The sequence below is a fragment of the Phytophthora cinnamomi genome (genome assembly GCF_018691715.1).
Source record: "Phytophthora cinnamomi strain GKB4 chromosome Unknown Contig62, whole genome shotgun sequence".
In the NCBI taxonomy this organism is placed as follows: domain Eukaryota; phylum Oomycota; class Peronosporomycetes; order Peronosporales; family Peronosporaceae; genus Phytophthora; species Phytophthora cinnamomi.
In genome coordinates this window covers 448,418-468,155 of record NW_027150995.1, presented here as the reverse complement: position 1 = coordinate 468,155, position 19,738 = coordinate 448,418, and the positions used below count along the sequence as shown (strand labels likewise).

Sequence of the window (19,738 nt, the reverse complement as noted above, 5' to 3'; positions counted from 1 at the left end):
CAAGTTGTGGCGTAAGTGTTCTTCCATTTGACCCGCAGTTAGCAATAAAATAACTTACACCGAGCGACTAGTGCGGAGCGATCGCTCTGAGTTCGATACGACCGTGTGCTTCATCGTGGGGTGGCCGGCGTTGATACGCTTCATGAACGCCTTCTGCCCGTACGTGTCCTTGGTCAGGATGTGGTTTACCATAAACTTGATCGGGTCAAGTGGGAACTGCCACAAGATACACCACAACCAGGCAATCAGTGTATAGCCACCGCCGCAGCCGATCACGGCAATCCGGCTATTTGGATAGCCACCAAAGCCGACCCAGCCGATGGCCGACGCTGCAAATTGAGCAAACACGAAAGCTACCATCAGCATCGTGCATGGTTTCTCCGCGAAAAACCAATTATTGCTTCCGGCAGTACGCGTCACGAAGATCAGAGCTTGGCCGGAGATAGATACTTGTAGATAAATCAATGAACGAAGAACACCTTGCTTCCGTTGGATGCCAGGGCCTATCATTTTGTAGTCGCGCGTCCATGTCTGGTTCCAGTTGCTGAAGCCCCACACGTAGTCGCAGAAACTCACTTCGTTTGTGATAGGCACCCTATCGTTACCGATGAACGTCACACCCTTGCCCAGCTGAGCGGCCGTGAACACGTCGTAGTCGCCCTCGTAAGCAGCACCGCCAGCACCCAGAGTGTAAGCGTACACGTACTGGTTGTACGCAACCTCAGCCGACGGCTTCGCGTCGTTCGGCAGCCAGTTGAGGTGTACGTCCGCCAGGTCCTCGAACAGCTTCGAGCGCGAGTCGTACTTCTCCTGGTACTGCGTCCAGTAAGCGTTGATCGCCTTCTCACGGAAGTTACCCACGTTCGAAATGCTAGCGGCCTGCGGCACGCTGCCAGTCATCTCACCACAGCCGGTTGAGTTGTTGTCCATCACGCACGTCTGGTACTGGTCCTGGAAGAAGTCGTGGCACTCGTTCTTCATGCAGCTCACGCACAGGTTCTCCACACCCGTGCTCTCGAAACCTTTTGAGTTGTTGATGATTGCGAACAGCACCACCGTCGACAGGGTCAGCCACAGGCCGAACGAGATCGACGAAATGAACACCTCCTTCAGCTTCCACGAGTCCGGGTGCGGCGACGCAACCACGTTGTCCTTCGAGATCGTCAAAATGGTGCCATCGTTCAGGATGGCCAGAATCACAACGAGGATCGGGGGGAAGTACCAGTTCCACGCCACCGTCAGAATGCCGAACGTGAACACGATACGCACCGTCATGGCGATCGAGTACATGGCGTAGTTCTTCATGCGCAGGAAGATCTCACGGCTCATACGGATGGCCGTGATGATCACACTCAGACCGGGTGAAACAAGCACGATGTCGGCGGCAGCACGCGCGGCATCCGTCGCATCATCCACAGCAATACCAATGTCGGCCTGGGCCAGGGCCGGAGCGTCGTTCACACCGTCACCCGTCATGCCCACCACCTTGCCCAGCGACTGCAGGTGCTTCACGATTTCAAACTTGTGCTCAGGGAACACCTGAGCAAAGCCGTCCGTGTCGTAGATCATCTGCGCCAGGTTCAGGCCGGCAGGAGGCGCAGTGTTGAAGAAAGAAGTGTCCAGGATGTTCGTCGGCATTCCCAGCTGACGGCACGTCTCCACGGCAATGGCCTTCTGGTCACCCGTCACCATCTTCACAGCGACACCCAGAGCAAGGGCCTTCTTCACCGTGTCGGCCGTGTCGTGGCGAGGCGGGTCGAACAGCGGCAGCAGACCGATCATCTGCCACTCGCACTCCTCCACCGGAACATCGCCACTGCGAGAGATACCCACACCCAGACCACGGTAGCCGCGCGAAGCGAACTCGTTGATGCGGTCCTCCACCTCCACGCGGAGCGAGTCGGCGTTCACGTCCATGTCCAGCACCACCTGCGGGGCACCCTTCACGGCGCGCAGGATCTCGCCCGTGCGGTTGTCCTTCAGCTTGGCAATCGTGCGCTTCGTCGTGGGGTCGAACGGCGTGTAGTGCAGCAGCGTGTACTCCTGCCACATCGTGTCCTTGCCCGGGTACGAGTTGTGGCACACCACGTCGATGGCCTCGTTGTTCTCCGTACGGGCCGACAGCGCGCCGTACTTCAGGATGTCATCCGCCGTGAAGTTGTTGTACGGGATCAGGTTGTCCATGTCCACCGAAAGCTGGTTCAGCGTCAGCGTGCCCGTCTTGTCCGAGCACAGCACCTCCATGCTGGCCATCTCCTCAATGCACGTCAGACGCGTCACGATGGCGTTCTCCTTCGCTAGAGCCGACGAACCGATGGCCAGCGTCACCGACAGCACCGTCGGCATGGCCACGGGGATACCGCCCACGATCAGCACCAGGATGTTGGCCACACCCAGGCAGCCGTCCGTCACGATGACGCATGGGTTCTCGGATGTGCGGCCGGCCATTTGCACCAGCAGCTCCACCACGCACCAGAACATGATCGACACCATGCAGAAGTTGCCCACCGTCGTCAACACCATCTGCAGACGGCCGTGCGAGTCCGCCGTGGCGATCTTCTCGGCGGCGCGGCCCAGGAACGTGTTGATGCCCGTGCTCGTCACGACGGCCTCGATCTCGCCCTGCTTCACCACCGAGCCAGAGTAGCCCTCGTCGCCCTCGTTCTTGGTCACCGGCAGCGACTCGCCCGTCAGCGACGACTGGTCCACCTTGACCGCATCGCCCTCCAGGAACTTGAGGTCGGCCGGGATCACGTCACCCAAACGCACACGCAGCACGTCGCCGGGTACTAACAAGCTCGCTGGCACATTCTTAATCTCTCCATCTCGCAAAACTTTGGCCTCAGGTGCCAACTGCCCCATCAGAGAGGACACTGCGTTTCCAGCTTGAATCTCTTCCAGGTAGCCAATGCACGCGTTCAGCAGCAGCAGGAACATGATCAGCGCGAAATCTGCAAAGTCCAGCAACACAATGGCCAGGATGGCGGCCACCTCCATGGCCCACGACAGCGGGTTCCACATGAAGCCCAAGAACAGCGTAAGCTTGTTCACCTTCTCCTCCGGCAGCTTGTTCGGGCCAAACTCCTGGAGCCGCCTCTCGGCCTCATGAGATGTCAGGCCCTCGCGGGATGTCTTGAGCTTGTCCAGCGCGGCATTCAACGGCACCTTGGCCCACTGAATTTGCCCCAACGCGTTCACGTAGTCACCCTCGGGCGTCGCCATTCCTGCAGACGTGCCCGCTGGTCGAAAGCTGTCACCTCGCGGGGAGCTGATTGCCGAGTGAGAATTGTCCCCATTGCTCGTCCCATCCAGCTCGCGACCTGGTCTCACAGCATCAGCATCGAGAGAGGGATGCCTTGCTATTTCAAATAGCCTATTTGTGCGGATCCTTCGGCACGACGATGGCCGACTTTCATGATACCGTTGCGCTATTCACAGGGAGGAGAAAGATTAATCTTGACAGCACGACGAGGATGAAGCAAGTCTTGCACAATTGCAGATAAGCTCTCAGCTCGATTCTATCTCGATCCGAAAAATGTTAGCGCACAGCTCGATGGTGGGCCCGAGTCAGCCCCCCCCCCTGTGCGCCGTTTCGCCGCACAGTATGAAGCTGCTCAGCATGAGCACGGCTCCGGCAGCACTGCTCGCTATCCTGCGCGTGGCTTAGAGTGATAGTGACAGGCCGGCAGGGCCAGACTCCGTTCCGCCAAGACAAGGCAGTGGGGGCACTGCGTTCTCTTCCTCTCGACCACGGGGCCTGGGCCAGGGACCTCCATTTCGGAATCACGCGGCATGGTTGATGCCGTCGTTGTAGTTGTGTTGCGCATACGGGTATGAAAGCAGGCCGTCTTCATTGTGAAGTTCACACGGCGACAACTGATCTCTTCGTGGAAACTGCCGTGGCGACTCCGAGAGTGTTGATGTCGATGTGTGCAACTTGGTCAGCGAGCGCTGGTGGTGTGGTTCGACGACGGCCAGGAGCCAAGAGCCGGCGGACACTGGCAGAAGATGACGACGGGATTGCCAGCGTAAGGAAACACCTGCCAATCGCACGCGCTCTCGAGCGCATTCTGCGGGTGTGGCCTGGTCCAGCCAGCCTCCTGGATGGGCTGGTCTCGAGCTAAGCCTTGTCGGCTGCAACTTGCAGTCTGCAACCGGTTGAACACGTACGCAATGCGTTGACACGCAAATGCCTCGCCAAAACCAATCTCCACTTCGACCAAAATTGAAGAGTAATCGATTTATATAGGTCAAAACCAGTTCTTTCCCAGTTCCTCCACTGTATTCATTCTCACAGGCCCTTTCCGCTGCAATCGCGCGTTACGCAAATCCAAAGTTGAAGCTGTCAAATGTAGCCATCTGCCGCGTATGTTAAAGAGCCGCACGACCCGATCTCTCATTCGCGAATTTGCTTCCCAACCCGCAAGTCGCCCCTCCGATAGCCTCACGCCATGGCGGCCAACGATTCGAGCGCCAACGGCCAGGGCGCGGCCGCTGCCTGGCGCCCGCCCACGGACGAGGAGTCCGTCACGTTCCGCCACCAGGCGGCGCTGCCCAAGCTGCCGATCCCGTCGCTGGACGAGACGTGTCGCCGCTTCCTGGCGTCCGTCAGGGCGCTGCAGACGCCCGAGGAGCAGCGGCAGACCGAGCAGCACGTGAAGGAGTTCCTGGCTGGCGACGGTCCGCGGCTGCACGCGCAGCTGCTGGAGTACGACAAGGACAAGGCGTCCTTCATCGAGGACTTCTGGTACGAGGCGTACCTGAACCACCGCAGCTCCGTTGTGCTCAACGTGAACCCGTTCTTCGTGCTGGAGGACGACCCCACGCCCTCGCGCAACAACCAGCTCTCGCGGGCGGCGTCGCTCGTGCTGGGCGCGCTCAAGTTCGTCAACGCGCTGCGTCGTGGCACGCTCGAGCCCGACATGTGGCGGGGCAACATGGCGCTCTGTATGCACCAGTACAAGCGACTCTTCGGCTGCGCGCGCGTGCCCTCGGCCGGCGCCGACGACGTCATGGTGGACGAGCTGTCCAAGCACATCGTGGTGGTCTGCCGCAACCAGTTCTACTGGTTCGACGTCATCTGGGAGGACGGCGTCACGGCCATCACGGAGCGGGAGCTGCTGGCCAACCTCAAGGCCATCCACGAGGACGCGCTCAAGGCCGACGACGTCGAAGCCGCGTCCAACGCCGTCGGCGTGCTCACCACGGAGCGGCGGGCCAAGTGGGCCGACCTGCGCACCAAGCTACAGGCGGCCAACAAGGACACGCTGGCCGTCATCGACCGCGCGCTGTTCCTCGTCTGCCTGGACACGACGTCGCCTCCGGACGCGGCGGCCTTCGCGGCCACGGCGCTGCACGGCACCTACAGCATCACCAAGGACGGCGTGCAGACGGGCACGTGCATGAACCGCTGGTACGACAAGCTGCAGCTCATCGTGTGCGAGAACGGCGTGGCCGGATGCAACTTCGAGCACGCCTTCGTGGATGGCCACACGGTGCTGCGCTTCGTGTCGGACGTGTTCACGGACACCATCATCCGCTTCGCGCAGACCATCCGCGCCGGCAACTACGCGTTCCTGGAGGCGTCGTACCGCGCGCCGCAGCTCAGCCCGGCCGACTCGCCCGACCGTCCCCGCGTGCAGCCGCACAAGCTCGAGTGGACGCTGGACCACGAGCTGCAAGAGGGCATCAAGTTCGCCGAGGCGCAACTCACGGACCTCATGCTGCAGAACGAGGTCAAAGTGCTCGAGTTCACGGCGTTCGGCAAGCTGTTCATCACCCAGCACAACATGAGCCCGGACGCCTTCGTGCAGATGGCCTTCGTGGCCGCCTACTATTTCCAGTACGGCAGTGCGCCGTGCATCTACGAACCTGTGCTGACCAAGCGCTTCCTGCATGGCCGCACGGAGGCCGCGCGCGCGATGACGTCGGACGCGCTCGAGTTCGTGGAGACGTTCTTCTCGGAGAAGACGCCGCTGGAAAAGATCGGGTCGCTGCGCAAGGCCATCTCCACACACGTGAGCAACGTGCGCGACTGCGCTGCGGGCAAGGGCCCCGAGCGCCACCTGTACGCGCTGGAGTGCCTATGGCAGCACGAGAAGGCAGCCGACAGCAGCAAACCCACGCCCGCGCTGTTTGCGGATGATGCCTGGCGCAAACTCAACCACTCGGTGCTGTCGACAAGTAACTGCGGCAACCCGAGCCTACGGCTGTTCGGCTTCGGCCCCGTGGTGCCGGACGGATTCGGTATCGGCTACATCATCAAGGACGAGGGCATCCAGTTCTGCGCGTCGTCGCGGCACCGCCAGACCGAACGGTACTTGAAGAACCTCGAGTCGTACTTGTTGCGCGTGCAGGACCTGCTCATGCACGAGGAAGAGATCCGCTTCCCTCACTCGACAGCGGCCAAGAAGAAGGCGGTGCAGGCGTCCTTCAAGGGCTACGGGTTCTTCGACGACGGGGGCCAACCCACGGAGGTGAAGGCGCTGGCATCCATCCGAGCCGTTGGCAAGCCGCTCATGTAGAGGAAGTAGGTGGCAGAAGTTCGTAGTGCAGCAGTGTGGAGTAATTCAAGTGGATCCGTATTCCCAGTTCTGGTGCCGGTGCAAGTCTTCGATCGGTTTCCCAGCTATATTTCGACTGCAAAACGCTACGCTGGACTCAACATGAAGGGCGGACCAAGGTGATGAGGAGCAGGAGAAAGCCGGGTTTCGTAATGCTGCAGCCCCGACGACAGCCCGAAAAAGCTCCTGCGGATAAGACTGAGCTACGTTGGCCTTCCAGTGCCGGTGGAGTCTTAACATGGAATCCGGGGCAATGCAGAAACGATCACGCGCTCGAAAACACCGCCACCGTCACTTCCTCAGCACCTGGTCGCTGCTGTAAATGGCATTGCGACTTGAAGCCTGCAGTTGAGTCTGATCAAGTCGACGGTCCCCACATTGGTGGGGACAACAAGAAAGCCATTGCCTCCGTTTCGTCTAACACAACCGGCCCCCACGGCCAGCGAAACGTACACGCACGCGCGTGAGTGTTGCTCTCGGGCCGCTCGGTGTTCAACGGCTGCGTGCAGCTAACAGGTTTCGCCACTAAGCATTCACTGCGATGACTCGCTTGCATCGGCTTGACGGTGACCCGTACCCGCGTGGAGTTGCCGACGCATCAATTAGCGCCGGGCCTTCCACGCTTTCGATAAATCTACCCTCGATCTCCGCACAGCATGCACCGCTGGACGACGCCGACAAAAAGTTTATGCCGGTGCCGCCGCAGCGCAGCGGCAAACCTCACTCCAAGAAGAACACTCAATTGAGTGATAGCCGCATTCACTTGGAGCCGCTTCGTCCGCCGACTGCAGGAACGGGTACCGGTGGTCGGGCTAGCAGTACAAGACTCACTATCAGTTCGTCGTCGGGCAGAGTCTCCTGGGACTCGACTGTGATGGAGGGGGGCAGCACCATATCGGAGAATCTGAGTGCCTTCCGGGAGCTGGACCGTAAACTGCAATTCTACAAGACGCTTGCAACCCTGAAGATGCGAGATGCCGCGCAGTCCGAGCAGGCTCTACAGAAGACGCTTACTTCTTTGTTATTTGCCGCGGCCACAGCACTGGACGCTACCGTTGTAGTTCTGTATTCGCTCTCAACCACCGAGGTTCCGGTGGTGAAGGTTGTGGCCTGCTCGACCTCAACCCCCGTCAACTTCCAGACCTCGCTCGAGAACTTCGCTTTGCGTGACCTGGTTGAACACTTCAGTGACGATGGAGTGCCGACTACCGGGCCCGCAGCCACGTACGTAGCTTGTTTGCAAAATCTCGGGACGTACGATGTCGCGTGTGACGTGGACTCAGTGCTGGGATTTTCGACTGCCAGCGTACTAGCTGGAGTACTGCCGGACGAGCATGGGCAGCCGCGCTTTGTGATGGAGGCGAGAAGTACACAGGAAGGGTTGTCGTTTTCAAAAGAGTTCATGCACGCTACGCTTACAGCAGTCGAGAACGTAGTATACCCGTTCGAGTTACGGCGAGCGCTTGCGCGGCACACTCAATCTCAATCAGTTGTCGAAGAAGTGCTATGGCACGCGGTGGGCCCTCCACCGGAAGCACCTCTGGAGACCGCAGACTCGACAGTCTGTGAGCGAACAAGTTTTGTCCGAGGCAAATCCGACCGACCAACAAAGGCGGAGGCGGAGTGGTTGCACTCTTCTGACGTCGGACACTTGGCAGCGGGGATTATAGCAGCAACGCCAATTGTGTCAGGGGTCTGTCTGATCGAGCTTCACACCGATAGACACAGCTGTAGCGTCCTTGCTAGCCATGGGACAGGCTTCGAAGAGAACCAACAGGAGGGCTTTTGCGCACTTGTTGGGTCTACCAGGGTATTGTTCCAGCGTCTGCTGGGAAGCGTTCGTGCACACGAACGCTTGGATCTCAGTGACGACGCAGCTCTGGGCTCTGTCCTGCACTTGGAGACTGATGTGGAGCACTCGCTGACATTTTTGCCCGTGCCTGCCAGTCGAGGTGCAAACCCAAGTGGCGTTCTTTGCCTCGTGTCAAGCTCTGCAGAGGCGCTGTCTGCATCCATGATGGAGGTGGAGCCTGAACTACCGCTTGAAATTCAGCTACACCCCATTCTGGCAGCGATAGCGTTGGCCTTAGTGGCCAAGCAGCGATCAGATGATCTACGTGCTTCGACCCGGCAAAAGCGACAATTGCTGGCGCTGTGCCGCTCACACTTCTTGGTGGAATCGGTTCGTGATCCATCGAGCCTTGTGTCGTTGATCTGTGAGATTGGCAGTGCCGTGTACCACACGGCCCACGTCACGCTCTACGTGTCCGATACGATCAAGCAAGAACTTTGGAGTCTCAGCTCTCTCAGTAGTGTCAACGGGTTACGCATCCCATACGGACGGGGCATCGCTGGCCATGTTGCTGCTACCAAAAAGGCATTGACTGTGCATCAGCCATACGAAGACCCGCGCTTTGATAGGTCTTTTGATGCCAAGTTCGGCTTCAAGACGGAATGTCTGCTCACCCAGCCCGTGCTCGACCGTGCAGGTGAGACGGTCGGCGTGCTGCAGGCTGTCAATTTCGGCCAGTTCCCTCCTGCCAGTTCCCCGGTCGCGCGCTATGATAATGACGTAATGGCGGTCTACCTGAGGCTTGTGGCTCATGCTCTGCACGTGAACTCGTCGCTCATTATCTTCGCCAAGGTTCAGGCCGATTACTGGGCCAATCGAGTCGCCCAGGAGTCAGCTCGCGATGTAGGCGCGGTCAGTGCTGAAGGTGAATACAGCAGCACAGAGTCTGGCGCGGGCAGTGCAGACATTGGGCTCGACGCCAAGCTCGAGGTGGCTAGCGTGCACTCGCTACTGGATCTGAGCGGCTTTGACGAGGCCAAACGCATTCCTCGGAACAAGTGGAGCACCTTTGCCTATGCCTGCTGGGCTCTGGGTCGCTTAATCGCGCTACGCCGCGCTGCTAGATTGCGGCTCCAGCAACTAGCCGAAATGCGCCGCGAAAGAACTGCACACAACCAAGCCGACGAAGACGAAGACGACTGTGCTGAATCTCAAGAAGACCTCGACAAGGTTGTCATTCGCAATCGTGTCCGAAGTCGCACAGCTTCGGTGGTGCGAGCTAGTCGCACGCACTCCCTGATCACGCGATGGCATCGGATGACAATGGGCCAGGATGGCTTTGGCCAGGTGGAGGAGTTGCTTCGCGACAACTTCGACCCGCTGACGAAATCGGTCGCCGAGCTGGAGAACTACTCGTACCAATTGTTCGAGGGGCTGGTGCTCATCGGCACATTCCGGATCGAGGAGCACACGCTGCGGGCGTTTATCGGTGAGTTGGCCAACAAATATCGCGACGTGCCTTATCACAGCTTCTACCACGGCTTCGACGTGGCTTTAGCTTCGTACGCACTCATGCGCTCGCCCGAGGTGCTCTCGGTGATTAAAGAACTGGAAGCCTTGAGCTTGCTGATTGCTGCGCTGGGCCACGACGCGGACCACCCGGGCAACGACAACCAGTTCGAGGTGGACTCGAACTCAGCCCTCGCGCTCTGCTACAACGACATCTCCGTACTCGAAAACCACCACGCGGCCACCACGTTCGCTGTGCTTCGGAGTAAGTTTGCTGTACTGCGTTGGGTATCGTGTCGTGTCGTGTCGTGTCTAACATTGTTTGTCGTGGTCTCAACAGTGAAAGGCTGCGATATCCTGCGCGACCTGAGTGCCGTGGCCCGCGTGTCGGCGCGTACGCACATCGTGCGCTGCATTCTCGGCACCGACATGAAGCACCACACGAAACTACTGTCGGAGCTGGCCGTCGTGGGGTCCGTCCAGGAATTCGAGAACGTGCCTGACGGTCGACAGCTCATGCTCAACATGATCATCCACGGCGCCGACCTCGGCTCGGTGGGGCGGCCACTTCGCGTGGCGCTCAAATGGGTGGAGCGCGTGTGCACCGAGTTCACGCAGCAGGCGGAGCGGTCGGCCGAGCTCGGCCTCAACGTGCCGCCGCACCTGCTCAACCTGCAGGACGAGGCCACGCGCTGCCGCCTGCAGATGAACTTCATCGACTACCTGGTGGCGCCTCTGTGGGTGACCATCAGCGGGCTCGTCCCTGCCGCCAAGTCCACGCTCGACAACCTGCGCACCAACCGCCTGTACTTCAGCGAGCAAGCCACACTGCTAGCCACCAAGACGCATAGCTAGCGTCGAGCACATGCCACGATAATAGAGATAGATAAGTTATTGCTGACGCGTCCGGTCCGACTGCACTAACGGCCGACGATGTGGGGTGTCGGGATCGCGTTGGCCCTGGTGGCCGGCGGCGTGGCGCTGATCGCGCTGGGATTTCAGGCGCAAGAGGCCGGCCGGAAGGCGCAGGCCGCGGCGCTGTTCAAGTGGGTGCCCAAAGCCGGCGATGGTGTCGTCGCCGCGAACTTCCTCAACGCGTCGGGCTTCAACTACGCCATGGACGCGCCCGAGTTCACAAGCTTCTACCTCTGGAACCTCACCAACGCCGAGGATCTACTATCGGGCGGTGCGGTGCAACCGGAGCTCGAGCAGGTCGGGCCGTACACGTACGAGAAGCGGACGAGGAAGGTCAACGTGAATTTCCACGCTATTGATGACGATGCGTACGACGCGGACAGCTACAGCGCCGTGAGCTACCAGGTGGCCTCCACCTACCATTTCTCCAGTGAGCGCTCGAACGGTTCCGAGAGCGATGTCGTGGTGACTCTCAACGCCTCGTACGTCCGCCACCTGACCAAGCTGCACGCCCAAACCGGCCACTCGGAGAGGTTTCTCGCGGCTGAATTCGCACACGCGCACATCCGCGACTACACCAAGCACCTGCAGACCGACTTCCTCGCTGCAACCAAGCTACGCGCGCTCCGTGCGCTGCTGCCGGAGATGGTGGTGGGTGTGAAGCGCGAGGGGATGACAGCGGTGATCAATCGCCAGCGCAAAAGAATCGGAGATGCTGGTCTCCCCGCGGCACTTGTTCGGATGCACGCGGTGGCGCGCACCGAGCAGATTCCAGTGATGCTGCGCGACGTATTCCGCGACCAGGCAGACGTAGCGATACCTGGTCTCCTGACCAAGCAGTATGCGCTTGCTCGACGACAAGCAGTGCCCCGCGTGCTGAGCAATCTGTACAATCGGTTGCTCGTGGAGGCTGTGCCAGCCTTGCTCGGCCGGCAGATCGAGGCCCAGCAAGTTAATTTCGTGCCGCGAACACTGGGCTCGCTGAACCTCAAGCTGCAGCGAATCGCGTTCCCGTACGTGCTGCAGGAGGTGTTCGAGCGAGCGTGTTTCGAGGTGGTGCCGTTCATACTGCGCTCCATCAAGAGCGAGATCGTAGCGCGGAACATCGCGACGAACCGGGTGACTGCCGACGACGCCGACCTTGCAGTGGTAAATCTCTGGCGACAAGTTGGAAGCACCCCGACGGACTTTGACGCGTGGATTGATGATAGCCCCACGGGCCAAGCGCGCACGGGGTTCGAGTTGCTGCCTGCTACATCGGCTTTACAGCTGAGCCTGGAGGCTGCTACCATTCTGCTAGGCTCGCTTCCGTCAAACCTGCGGTTTTCTCTCGTTGACTATGACGCTAACCAGACTGCGGCCGATGGACTTGGCGGCCCGCAGACAACAGCAGTAGGTTTTGCTATCTGGAAGCAGGTCGTGGCGCTCAATGAGACCGCCATCGACTACGTTCTTGACGGGGTCAACAACGATGTAGCCCTCGTAAGTGACTATCTCACACGCGACCAACTGATGGCAGTCCGCGACTACATTATTAGTTGGGCTGAGGGCAGCGTCATACAGCGCGACAGACAGCGCTTTTGGCGCAAGGCATTTGGGCTGCGCACTACCAATAGCGACTTAAGTGACCCCGATGTGGACCTGGATCTGGAGCAAGTTGGCGTTCAATCGGGATTCAGTCTCCAGCCATTGTCAGGGCCGGCAAGCGCGACGACAGTGAGCATCGCCACAGCTCAGCAGCTGTGGAACGCGTCCATCGAATGCGCTTTTGTTAATCCTGCAGGCTTCACGAAGTGGATGAATGTAGTGGATGGGGTGACAACTGGTGTGACCTCGGGGCTCCTCGCTGGGGTTACAGGCATGACCATTGCAGAGGTAGGCGTCATCTCAACGTGGATCGAGAGCCTCCTAGACGACGGGTTTATAAGACGGCGAGCGCTGCTGCATTGGACGCACGGAACTTGCGTGACAGCGTTGCAGTTGCCGCGAGATGACGGTTGTTTGCGATACGATCTGGAGCCGAATATCGATGGCGAGCAGCTCGGGTTCGAGATGAACCCCGACGCAGTGCTTGAAATCGGTTCTGGTATTTCTAAGGCCGCGCGCGACGCACTTTGGGACGTCACGCAAGACACTGTTTCCTTCCTTATGCCAGCTCATCCTTCTGACACGACAAAATATTATGCCCGGTGGCTGCAAGCGATGCGAACGAGTAACTACGTTCGCCTCATCGACGAGTCCCAACAGCTCACAACTCTCGCGGTCACTGAAGCTAGTGCTCAAGCAATTGGTTTGTGGCTTACTGGGTGGGCTCAAAACGATCTGAACAAACTCGCCGTGTACTATTGGTGGCTACGAAGTACATGCTGGCCTCGAGAGGAGAATAGCCCAACTCAAGTTGCTTCTACATCTGTGGCCACAGGCCAAGCCGCATGCTCAGAAACACCGGACGAACAGGAACAAACAACAGTATCGACACCTGCTGATGAATCTCCATTCTTCACGGATTTAAGGACCTACCAAGTGACGAAGGATACATGCCCGCCCACGGCGCCTCAATTTACACGAACTAGGGAATCATATACCCTCACGGTCCGTGTATATTCCTGCGATGTCGTGTCAACAGGTTTGGCGGACGATCTCGACGACGCAACAACCGGTTTTGAACTTGAGCCTCTTGTGCAAACTCCAGCGGATCGGATTAGTTTGGCGGCTTCAATTGTGTTGTGGGATCCCGACAGTGAACTCTCATTTCGAAATACACAAGGTTACAAGAACTGGGTCGACCTTGCGGCCCACATAAGTGGAAACACTGGAGGGGTAGCAGGAGAAATTCAGGCGGTTGTTATCGACCTAAACGCTGCAATCGCGTTGCTGTGCCAGGGGGGTATCGATGGTGGAGGGCCCAGCTCTGGTATTTTCAACGTGACCATGACCGGCACAAGCTGCTCGCAGGTAACTACGACCCACGTTACGCAAATCGCTAGCTGGATAAACGATCAAAGTGGATCAACTTGGGTAACAAATACCTTGCTGGATCAATGGCGACGAGGTGTTCCAGGAGGACTGGACATTGAGCCCTATCGCGATGGCCACCAAAGTGGTCTAGAGCTTACCACAGGCTGTGAGACGACTCTATTCTCTTTGACCATGGATGAATGCTCGTCAATCACCACCGAGAATGGAACGAAGTACGAAGTGCCTCGCGAGGCTCTAAAACTTTGGGATACTTCACACAACGCATCCTTCCTTACTGTCGATGGCTATGCGCTATGGGACTCTTTGGCCTCGGCAGTTGAAAGCGGTGGTGCAACGAGTATTCAGGCTTCGCAAATAGCCTTAGCAAAACTCTGTGGTAGCGCTGGTGCTTCCTCTACGTGGGAGGTTTGGATGGACCGTGTGTTTCAGTGGCTTCAGCGGTGGAAAACAAATGAATATCTGGAGCGAGATGTTCTTGGACATTGGCTATATGCGAGCTGTCCAACGACGCCTACGATTAGTGCAGAATCAACCACAACACCGCAGGTTTCTATCGTCACTTCGTGTACACCGTCATACTCAGCGAAATTCACCCCAAGTCTTGATAACATTCAGCAGCTTGCATCACGGCCAGTTAGGTTCTTTGACGCGAATGTGGTGCAAGAAGCGGCTCTTGTCCGCCCGAACACAACAGTCACGGTTGATGAGGACTGGACGGAATGTGAACAATTGCAACCGTCAGGTTTCACGCAAACCATCGGGTCCCGGCAGAGCTCGAAGGAGTACCAGGCATGCAACTTGCTCAGCGTTCTTGCCACACCGGACCTAAACCTCGCCGACGTCACGCATTTGGATGCAACATTTGAGCTCAACCGCTCCGAACCCGCGAGTATATCGCTCGCGGTGGCTCAAGAGATCTGGGATTCGCAGTCAGCTTTTAGTCTCCTCAATTCAACTGCTTTCTTTGACAAATGGTACCCAGCAATCGACAGATCTGTCGCCCTCCAAACAGTTCAAGATGACCTGGATGCGCTTGTCGGAGGCTCATTGCCCAGTGATTTGTCTGCAGTTCAGGACTATCTCAACCAGTGGGAAAGCAGTGATGCTGCGGCGATTAGTGTTGCGTCCTCGTGGATCTCCACAAATGCGGCAAGTGTGGATGTAGACATTCATGAGGCTGGCGACCAGCGCGGGTTTGAACTTTACTGGAATGCTGTTTATAGGGGTGCAGCGGATATCTCGCTGCTCCCTACTCTAGAACAAGCAAAATCTTTGTGGAGGACCGACAGTATCTACTCAATCGTTCGAAGTGATAATGTTGTCGACGATGCCGGCCTCCCTACGGGCTTTCGAGCCTGGGAACAAATGTACGAGGGTGTAGACTACGAGTCGGAGCAGCTTGTGTCGCAGTACCCACTCAAAAATCAAGTTACGCGTGCAGCAACTATGACTCACACTTTGAGCACCACAAAGCAAGCACAGTTGTTGACTGCTATGATTGCTGCGACTACGCTAACCGAGGCACAAATTCGTGGCATCGCTCGCTGGCTGTTTAACTGGGCTACCGATGACTCTCTACAAGACTTTGTGCTGGCGCAATGGGCAACGGGTGAAACGTTCCGAGGCGATTCAAAGCTGAGCTTGGACTTGGCCTCCCACTTGGCGCGTTTGTACTCTTTCACCGTCACCTCGGATATGGCTCGCGATCGTTTTACAGCAGCGTCGACTGTTTTGGCCGATGCAAGCAGAATATCGCTCAGAAAATTGTGGGATGTTGCGACTACAGGATCTCTATTGGACCCAGCAAGTCGCATCGTGTGGTGCATGGTTGATGTGGCTGACAGTGACGGGAATCCTAGATCTTCATGCGCACATTTGCTTGATGGCTACGGAGTACTCGAAGATACTGCGTTCAACGAGTTCGTCGCACTAGTCCAGCCAACATTTCCAACCACCCCAATCGTCCAGGCAACAGCAGATCTATCCGCTTTGGCGCTAGGGTTCTTGGGGCAGACTTTGGGAATGACATCAGAGCAGCTTCAAGCTATAGCTTATTGGTATCGTGGAGTGCCAGAGTCGTCACTGTTTTTTCAGGTGTACCAGCTAGATGAGTGGAGTGCGGCACCCGCAAAACCATCTCAAGACCCACTTCAGTTCGGCTATGACCTGGCGTTCGTCCTCCCGTGGAACACTGTGGTCGCCCGAAGTGTATCGATAAGTGATCTCGTCGCAAATGTTGCAGTCCTGGGTGCAAGTAAAACCGAGACAACGATTGGCGAGTGCACCAAGTCTCTATCATTGCTTTTCACGCTCTGGGATGCTTCGAATCCGGCTTCGTTTCTCGATCCAACGGGGATGACAACATGGCTCGCATTTGCTCGTGGAGAAAAGGGTGAAGCAGATGTGATTGGTTCTGGTACTGCATCAGCCAATGTAATTGCCGAACTTCAACTGACAGACGCCACCGTCTCGTGTCTGTTTCAGCTTATTGGGCATTGGCTGAAGTCTTGGTCCAGTAACCCGAGCGCTCGCATGTTTGTCGAGGAATTTTGGATTGCTCCAATCACTCAGGGCTCTACATCAATAGCTGAACTACTTCCGAGCGCGACAGACATGTCCAAAGCGTTTCCTTTGAACGAGCTGGACCTCAAAGCACAAGAAGAGGCAACAATCTTCAGCACAACGGATTGGTGGACTGCAGTAGCTCGCATTCTGCTTGATGTTGAAGAATCTACGGCGTTGGTGAATTCTGAGGGGGGATTTGCTCTGTGGCAGCCACTGCTGGTCGCCTGCTTTTCATCAGATCGGGCGACGGGGAACTGTCAAGCACCAGACGTGGCTGAGAAATACGAGGTTATCGAGAAACAGGCACTGAAAGTAATGTCACGGACCCTGTTGGACCGTGTTGTAGCTGCAACCACTACACTTTCAACGACCGGTGACGAGATTCTACTGGCATATACGACCTCCATGATCTCGACTCAAATCGTCCCTTGGTTGATTGCTTTGCTGGACCACGCTGTACTCGAGCAATACGCAATTGAACGCGTACGCCTAGCTAACGGAGATGAAGACATGACTGCGGGGCCGTTGAGTTTCGTCGATTTAGCCGCTGTCCAGTTCGTGAATGGCAGCGTCACAGCGGTGAATTACACCGTCCTTGACACCAGCACTGGTCAACTCATTTTGGACGACAATGGGACTCGATCTGAGCGCTTTCCTCGTAACGATTTTGTATTTAATGCTACGAGTGGCGTTGCAGTACGCCATACCAGCAGCTTTGCTCCAGGTTTTGGCGAGCTGAGTGCATTTTGCGCCGAAAGTGTCCAGGACCGTCGCTATGCATACGACGCCGATGTCACGTGCAGCTTTGGGGCAGATTATACTTTCTCGATCGGCGAAGCCCGAGCACTCTGGACTGCATTTGGGTTCGAAGACGCAACAGTGTGGGCGTGGCCAAAGCTCAGTGTTCCTGCTAGTGTGGTTGAAAGCGGTGCTCCTCCTCTATCCTCACTTCCGAGTACTTTTCGAAGTGCATTATTGCTGGATGCGTTCTTGGCTCAGCCATTCGAGACCGCGGCAGTGTGTGAAGCTCTGATGTCTACTGTGATCGAAGCTTACGACAGTGAGTGGAGCGATCAGGAGAAACAACAGATTTGTGTGGATCGGTCGGGCGAGGCAGGCGTCGGGGTGAAGACGGTGTATCTACAACTACCCGGGCTTGAAGTGTTCGTTGGCAATCCTGTAAGTTCTGTGCTCGATATGCAAGCTTACCTGCGATATGCCGCCACAAAGTTCGGGTTTGAACCGAACATCCTCGATTTGCTTCCCAGTCCACCACAGCAAGAATCTTCTCGATCCACGACTTTGAGGTGCCCGACAGGCGGGTACTTCGCTGCATCAACTGTATGTCAGGTACTCTTCGCATCGCCTCCAAGCGCGGCAGATGACTCTCCCGCGACAACACCGTTGTGGTCCAACTCAACTACTACCGAGCGTGGAGCTTCCACGTTTGATCTCGTACTTCCTTCGGAAGATAGCGCTGCTCTCTACAGGAAGAGTAAGAGCGTGGTGGGCCGACTACTTGCAGTCGACAACACGACGCTGATGAACGCTTGGGGTGAAAATGTAGAGCTGAGCGCGGTCCGAGTGACGGATGGATCGCAGTTCACGACAGCCGTGCTCACCGGGCAAGGTGAAAACACGGCGAACTCGGTTGACTTTCCTCCCAAGAACCTCTACTTCTATTGGGGGTACGCACGCCGCGTGGCCGAGATCACGTTCGATACCAACACAACCCGTTTTGGCATTTCACTGATGCGATATGGCGTGGATTGGACTCTGCCATCCCGACTTCCGACTGGAATTGTCGCGAGCACTACGGCGCCCACCGATCCCAGCCTTAATATGAGTTTCCTCAATGACGATCTACCCATGGTGTTGCAGAATAGCTCATCGCCGGACAGCCCAACGTCCGTGCTTGATGTCGAACCAAGAACCGGTGCAGTGCTACATCGCCGACTTGTGTGGCAACTCACGGCGCGAATTGGGGAAACTAGCGACCGCCAGGTGCTTGACATTTGGCACAGGGATCTAGCTGCGGGGTGGCTCCCAGTGGTCTGGATTGAGGAGGAAGCTGGCATCTCCTTCGCGGCTTCCACTTCGATGGTAAATCTAGGGCCGCTCTCTGCAAAGACGCTGTTCGTTCTCGGGGTTGTTGGGGGGTCATGTGCGATTGCTGTCGGTTGTGTAGTAGCGTACGTCTCTATCCGGAGAGCCCGGCTGATGAGAATGCAGCGCTTCCACGCTATTGTCCCGGAGGCGTCTGCAGCCGCAGTCGAAGAAGAAGTTCTGGAGAACGCGTGCGCTGAAGAGGATAAGGGAGAAATCGTCGATGCGTCGGCAGAAGTTATGCAAACAATGCTAGACCACACCGAGGGCATCGATAGCGAAGACGCTGGCGGCGATGCAGATGAGATCAGAACCGAAGAGACCACGAGAGCGTGGCTGCATCGCGCACCGGAACAGTGAGCAGACATTATTACTCGACTGTGTTGGCAAAGGATACCGCGTCAATATTTAAACCTAATTTGTTGGCGAGTCAATATTCAAGCCTGTTTTTGGTGACTGAATGAAATCGCAATGATAGTCAAGAATAAAATATGTATGGTTTGTTTCCTCAATAATTAGGAATCATAAATAATATAGTTAACATAATGATAATTGTAAATTGAACAAAATAAAAAAACAATCAATTAGACTTTATCGACATTTACAATTAAACAGAACCATATTGTTTTAAAATTGTATTCTAAAGTCAATATTTTGATTACTATAATTATGTCGTGTTAAAAAGTCCTTTATAATTGCAGTATACCGTTCAAATTGGTATTGAAATTAATTCTCTAAATAAATTGAGTCACATTTTAAATAATTGTTATGTTTTATTTTCACGGCATTTTTTTTGTGACGCGTGCGACGTCATCTAATAAAATAGATTAATTGATTTTTTGCTGAGTTTTTAGACTAGGCAATACAGCTGTATTAATAGTGTGAACTGTACCTGTGCGACTAAATTTGTCACGCATTGGCGCTTTAGTGACGCGTTGGGATCCTCTCCTCTAGTATGGTTCTTTCAAAAGTTTGAACCGGTATTGATAACAAAATATCGGTTTGAAATTCCGGATGTTAGACAAAAAACCATTTCATCACAATTAGTGTGGGTCGAATAATTTGAGTCTCATTTTAATAATTGTAGTGTTTTCTATTCTCCGCGTTATTTTTTTAGGTGACGCGTGCGACGTCATCTAATAAATTGATTCCTCGAGAATTTTTGCTGTTTTTAGGGGAAATGACGCACTATCCAAACGGTTCCAAATTCTACGCCAAACGACAAAAGTTGTCACTCAAAACATTTCTGGCGTAACAGCTCAGCCACGGTACTACGCGCCAGGAGACTACAAAAACAACAAATGCACAG

At 56.2% G+C, this 19,738-nt stretch overlaps 4 protein-coding genes across 4 annotated transcripts; 3 read left to right on the top strand and 1 right to left on the bottom strand.

The window, feature by feature from the left end:
* Nucleotides 1-54: 54 nt before the first annotated feature.
* On the bottom strand, nucleotides 55-3,222 carry IUM83_06860 (plasma-membrane proton-efflux P-type ATPase; the record flags this gene model as incomplete). The annotated part of the gene is made up of 1 exon (XM_067931093.1): nucleotides 55-3,222. One exon carries the CDS (start codon nucleotides 3,220-3,222, stop codon nucleotides 55-57), a length of 3,168 nt encoding a protein of 1,055 aa, XP_067787258.1.
* A 1,229-nt stretch (nucleotides 3,223-4,451) lies between these two features.
* IUM83_06859 (putative choline/Carnitine O-acyltransferase) lies at nucleotides 4,452-6,524 on the top strand (the record flags this gene model as incomplete). Its single annotated transcript, XM_067931092.1, has 1 exon — nucleotides 4,452-6,524. One exon carries the CDS (start codon nucleotides 4,452-4,454, stop codon nucleotides 6,522-6,524), a length of 2,073 nt encoding a protein of 690 aa, XP_067787091.1.
* Nucleotides 6,525-7,437: 913 nt separating this feature from the next.
* Nucleotides 7,438-10,719, top strand: IUM83_06858 (3'5'-cyclic nucleotide phosphodiesterase; the record flags this gene model as incomplete). Its single annotated transcript, XM_067931091.1, has 3 exons — nucleotides 7,438-7,787; nucleotides 8,511-10,129; nucleotides 10,205-10,719. The coding sequence occupies 3 exons, from the start codon at nucleotides 7,438-7,440 to the stop codon at nucleotides 10,717-10,719; spliced, it is 2,484 nt and encodes an 827-aa protein (XP_067787152.1).
* Nucleotides 10,720-10,797: 78 nt separating this feature from the next.
* Nucleotides 10,798-18,789, top strand: IUM83_06857 (Transcription initiation factor TFIID subunit 1; the record flags this gene model as incomplete). The annotated part of the gene is made up of 3 exons (XM_067931090.1): nucleotides 10,798-12,261; nucleotides 17,323-17,502; nucleotides 17,674-18,789. The coding sequence occupies 3 exons, from the start codon at nucleotides 10,798-10,800 to the stop codon at nucleotides 18,787-18,789; spliced, it is 2,760 nt and encodes a 919-aa protein (XP_067787089.1).
* Nucleotides 18,790-19,738: the final 949 nt, after the last annotated feature.